The sequence below is a fragment of the Dreissena polymorpha genome, chromosome 1 (genome assembly GCF_020536995.1).
Source record: "Dreissena polymorpha isolate Duluth1 chromosome 1, UMN_Dpol_1.0, whole genome shotgun sequence".
NCBI classification, from domain to species: Eukaryota; Metazoa; Mollusca; class Bivalvia; order Myida; family Dreissenidae; genus Dreissena; species Dreissena polymorpha.
The window spans coordinates 39,676,428-39,681,617 of NC_068355.1; the positions used below are offsets into that span (position 1 = coordinate 39,676,428).

The 5,190-nt window shown below is 29.9% G+C and overlaps 1 protein-coding gene across 1 annotated transcript in view; it reads right to left on the bottom strand.

Moving 5' to 3' along the window:
* Positions 1-795: 795 nt before the first annotated feature.
* The window catches only part of LOC127869137 (uncharacterized protein DDB_G0271670-like), a 13,386-nt gene continuing 8,991 nt past the window's right edge, over positions 796-5,190 (bottom strand). Inside the window, exon 4 of the mRNA XM_052411492.1 lies at positions 796-1,319. Coding sequence (XP_052267452.1) covers positions 908-1,319 — 412 coding nt within the window. The 3' untranslated portion in view covers positions 796-907. The remainder of the gene's footprint in view (positions 1,320-5,190) is intronic.

Consider the following 5,190-nt stretch of genomic DNA (forward strand, 5'->3'; position numbering starts at 1 on the left):
ACATGATTATATTTATGAACAATATATACGTTTTACATGACTGTTGGAAAAGTACTGCGTGTAAAGGGAGCTCCCAAACGGGCGGAACGGTGGCCGTCGGAAAAGACTTTGTCGGGATAAGAACTCTTCCAGCAAGGATGGAGCTTGCCAAGCACATAAAGAGTGTCACGGGAAAGTCCAGTCCTCAAAGGTCCAAGGTCAATATCACTCTTTCAATGTTATAAATGCATTCACAGTGCGATGATCAATGTCATACTGTAAAACGGGATTTCACCCTTAGCAAATTTTCTCTAACATACTTTGCCTGGCCACAATACATAGTAAAAAAGGTAATAAGAATTGTAAGACACTTCGTCAAGCGCAAAAAAGAAACCACTAGGTTATTGTCACATTTCACGGCACCATGGTAAATAACCTTTCCCAGAAATGTGTGGTTTAAAAGGAATTATCGGAATCAATAAGCATGATTTGCCGGTTTTTGCGTATTGTATTAATATCACCGTAACATCTTCTTAACATATGAACCATAGATGCAGTAACCAAGGAAAAAATGAATAAAACGAGTACAGTACTTTTTATATACATTATATATTAAAATATAATCTAAACTTATATCTATATTCTTTAAAATATTCTACAGATTTAGAAATTCCATATAATGTTAAACAATAACGTTATTGCTGAGTGGTTGTTCGAAAAATGTCAAACTATGCAGAGAAAAAAATAACATCTTACCGGTAGAACTACCAAGGTTGTTGTAGGGGTGGTTGGAGTTGTCAGCATAGCTAAAACACAATTTGTCAGGGAAACATTACATTTAAGATGTTAGATGTATAAAGGCAGATTAGCCTTGCAAACTGAATATGTGATCTAATACAAATTTTAATTTCTTAATAACTAATACCTATTAGACAACAACAATAACAACAACTACTAAAACTACTACTAATAATACTTCTAAATCTACTACTACTCTACTACTACTACTTCTACTACTACTACTACCACTACTACTACTACTACTACTACTACTACTACTACTACTACTACTACTACTACTACTACTACTACTACTACTTCTACTACTACTACTACTACTACTACTACTACTACTTCTACTTCTACTACTACTACTACTACTACTACTACTACTACTACTACTACTACTACTACTACTACTACTACTACTACTACTACTACTACTACTACTACTACTACTACTACTACTACTACTACTACTACTACTACTACTACTACTACTACTACAACTACTACTACTACTACAACTACTTCTACTTCTACTACTACTACTACTAGATAAAAGCATTGAAAATGCACACATTTATACATATTAAATTGCAAACATTTAAATAAATATAAAATTGATAATTAAACATAATATGTAATTGGTACATTGAATAACGTTTATTTCGTATATAAAAAGGGCTTAAATATACACTCTTCATTATCAGTATAAAGCAACCATTTAAGTAATTCTGTATATATACGAGTGTAATAATTTTGCAAAGTTGTTTCATTTTTTTCAAGAACATATTGTGTATGTGCACGTTTAAATGATGGTATTTACGATTTAGTCTCTATTTCCACATGTTAATTGTTCAATACGATTCTGCAGACATCTTTTTATGTATATTTGAAGGAAAGTGTTCTCGATTGTTGTGGTAAAATTTAATGTGGCGTATGAATGACCGTGCGATTCGTTGTTTGGAAAGATTAACATTTAATTCACTAATAATTGTGCCAAATTACAAACGGTACAACGTTATTGTATTGTCGTGTGGTGTTTATGTTAATTAATTTCATTCAACGTAATGTTTTAAAAAGTTCAATAAATCATGATCGCACATTTCTATTAATAACGATTTTAAATAATACTTTTTTATATAAAGTATAGAAAGTTTTTATTGTAAAAATGCGTTTGTATTTCCCTATATGTAACAGCAGTTATAAATAATAGGTCAAATATATGCATTGTAGAACATATAATTAATTAAATAACTGAGAAAGTAAACGGGATCTTTCTTTGTTTAAAAACACCGATTCAAACATGGTACCAGTATTTATTAGTCTTGTATGAGCTATATTGCAAGAATAATGTTTCTGTAAGCCAGATTATGAATAATGCATTATACTCACTAGTTCAAAATACAAATGGATTTGTGAAAAAATATTTTTGAAATGATAGCCAAAATTGATATTGGTTGGTTATTACGTGGACAAATCAGTGTTGCCCGATTTAAATAATAGTAAGACTGTAGCTCAATTAGACATCCAAGCCAGTGGTGCTATTATAGCTGTTATGTCTATTATTGTATTTACTTCAAACAAACTGATACACTCTATGTAAAATTCAAAGTTGAAAATGTGTTTGTTCAGCGTTACTTTTAAATTATAAACATATTCATGAGAATATGATTCCTCCTATATTATGTCTGATCTATTCATGAAGAATTTATATATTTAATTTGTAATGTCAATTTCATTATCAACTATTGTTCAATTCTCTCTATGACAAGTTTTGTATGGATTTTGAGAAGTTTTTGTGTATCCAATTTTGAAATGTTTTTTTTGTTTTGCCATTAAAATAAACAGTTTCAATTTTTCTCGATTTCATAAGTGAGGGATTGTCTCTAATCATATTTGATGCGTGATGTCACTTGATTTTGTTTCTGTTTATGTTGAATATAGTCACCATGTTAATGTCACAAATCTCAAATATCGTAGCTTTTGTTGCATTGGAAAACCAGTCTGGCTGTTATTCATGAATTTTCGTTTTTGAAAAGGCGCCTGTTTGCTTTAGGTAAACCAATTCATAAATTTAAAACGTTCATTTTGTAAAACGCTTTTAACAAAATGATTAAAACATATTTTTTATGTCGTTTACATGTTTCCTTTACTTTACTTTAAGTGATCGAATAAAACCAACAGTTTTATGGTCACTAAATGTGAAATATTCTACAAATGTTTTGATAATTTTTGTTCTGTTATAATTTGCATATATTATGGTCTATTATTGTTTTACAACAATCTGTTATTCTTTTACGATCGGGTTGAAAATTTTATTTTATGCACAGTTTTATACCATTAGGTGTTATTAAAATTGTATAAGTTTGGATCATTGAATTGAAAATGGATGTTACCAAGACCAATGACATTTATATTTTACCAGTATAAACGTTCTAGTTGTTCCTCGTGAGCAGCTTTCCAAGTCTGTGATTACCGGTATACAGACAAACGATTAATATTATCCAGGAATGGTTTTTAATTTGAAAAAATGACCTTAAATTATGATTGATTCTAAAGTATTAATTTCAAAATAAGAATAACTTACATTACATATTAACTCTAGTGCAATATAATTTACCGCCACCCTTTTAATCAAGTCTTTTCTTTCGAACGTATATCAATTTATGTATTAAATGTTACCTGAAATATGTTCGTTAAGACAAGTTTTAAAGAAAATTGGTGCGATTTCGAGACACAAGTGATCTTTAATTTCATCTGATTTTGTTAAGACCTGTTGAATATTTATATTTGCAATAAATAATTCTCTCAATTTGGACGCACACTTTGATAATTGTTTCATTTATGTTCACTATAACTTTAAGAGAAATGTTATTCATTTAGGCCTATATGTTCCACGCAATAATTGCACGTATTATTTGTGGGGATGTAATTATTATCGTTATTGATATTATGATGTCATTTGTGTTGCCTTTGTGAATCATGTATGTTTTGTTTTTAATTGTGTCGGTTCTGGTGCTATAGCTCTTGTTTTTATCGTCATTAGCGTTTTTTTTTCCAAATACACAGATTCTTTTTGTTATATATAAAATAATTGGCTGAGGTTTATTTTTTTTTGTGATTTAAGTTACTAGAGTGTTTATTGACAGTCATCCCAATATCGCTGATTTGCATTTATCTTATTATTGGCAGTGTTGTGTCTCGTTCCCATCGAAAACGCCTGGTTATTTGTCTCTTTTGTTTTTGACTACGTTTTCATTAATTGGAAAGTTTTCTCTAACACTGAAACTAATATTCCGGATCCATTCACATTAAAATGCGACTTTAATATAGAAGTTTTAAACACTAGTTTGTTTCTTTCACATGTTAGTACTGTTGTTTGTTACCATTGATATGTTCTTTTTTTATCAAATCTGCCAACGAATTGGTTCCTATTTTTCCTGTTGGCATTTAAACATGTTCTTTCAATACCAAAATGTTTCTTCTAATGTGTTAATCGCATTGCTGTAGTTGATTTGCAAATTTCCGATTATGGTGTTATGGTGATTATTCATATTCTATATTGAGACGATGTATAAGGCTAAATATAATGTTTGTTCTGTTCTGCTCTGTTAATCTACGAAAATATTCTTTTCATACTATTTCCAAAGATTAAGACAGCAACAAACGGTCAACAAACGGTCACAAAATCTGGTGTGTTGTTTTTAAAAAACTGTTGACATATGTTCATTTGATGTGATAGCAAAAGAAATCTAGCGTAATAAACGGTTTACTTTTGACGTAGTTGTATTTGGAATTTCTGTATTTTAAAGCCTGTTTTTTCTGTGTCTTCCTGAAGTAAGTGTCAATTCGGTTTAAAAATGGTTACCATTTCCCTCATGCACTGTTATTCTAGCATCATAAGCGAAACGAGAATAATCAACATAGAATGTTAATTTAGCTAGTTCAACCATATCCGTGTTGATGTTTATATCCGCCCCCAGTTTCTATACTTTCTACATCATCACGATTTTAGCGTCAAATTTCGTCTTTAGAGACGTGCTTTTCAAAATGTAGATTCTATCTAATTATATTATTATTTTTGATTCATTTTTCGTGTTTGCTTAAAATGTCCACGAATTCGACCCCTACCAATGAGTCAGGAATTTTTTTTCTCACAATTTTAAATTTTTTGAAAACTCTATAATAATATATAAAAATATTAACAATAATCTGCATCATGAGATGCCAATATATATTTGTATTATCCGGATTTTTTTTTTGTTTAACGTCACTTTTCAGAGAATTGTTTACATCGACTGTACGTGAAACTACAATTACAACCACTACGCCAACCACCACAACCGTAATTTGAACATTTTTTCGTACAGTGTTTAGATTTCATATTTGATATTTTAATAATTAAATATAAGAGCACATCACTTA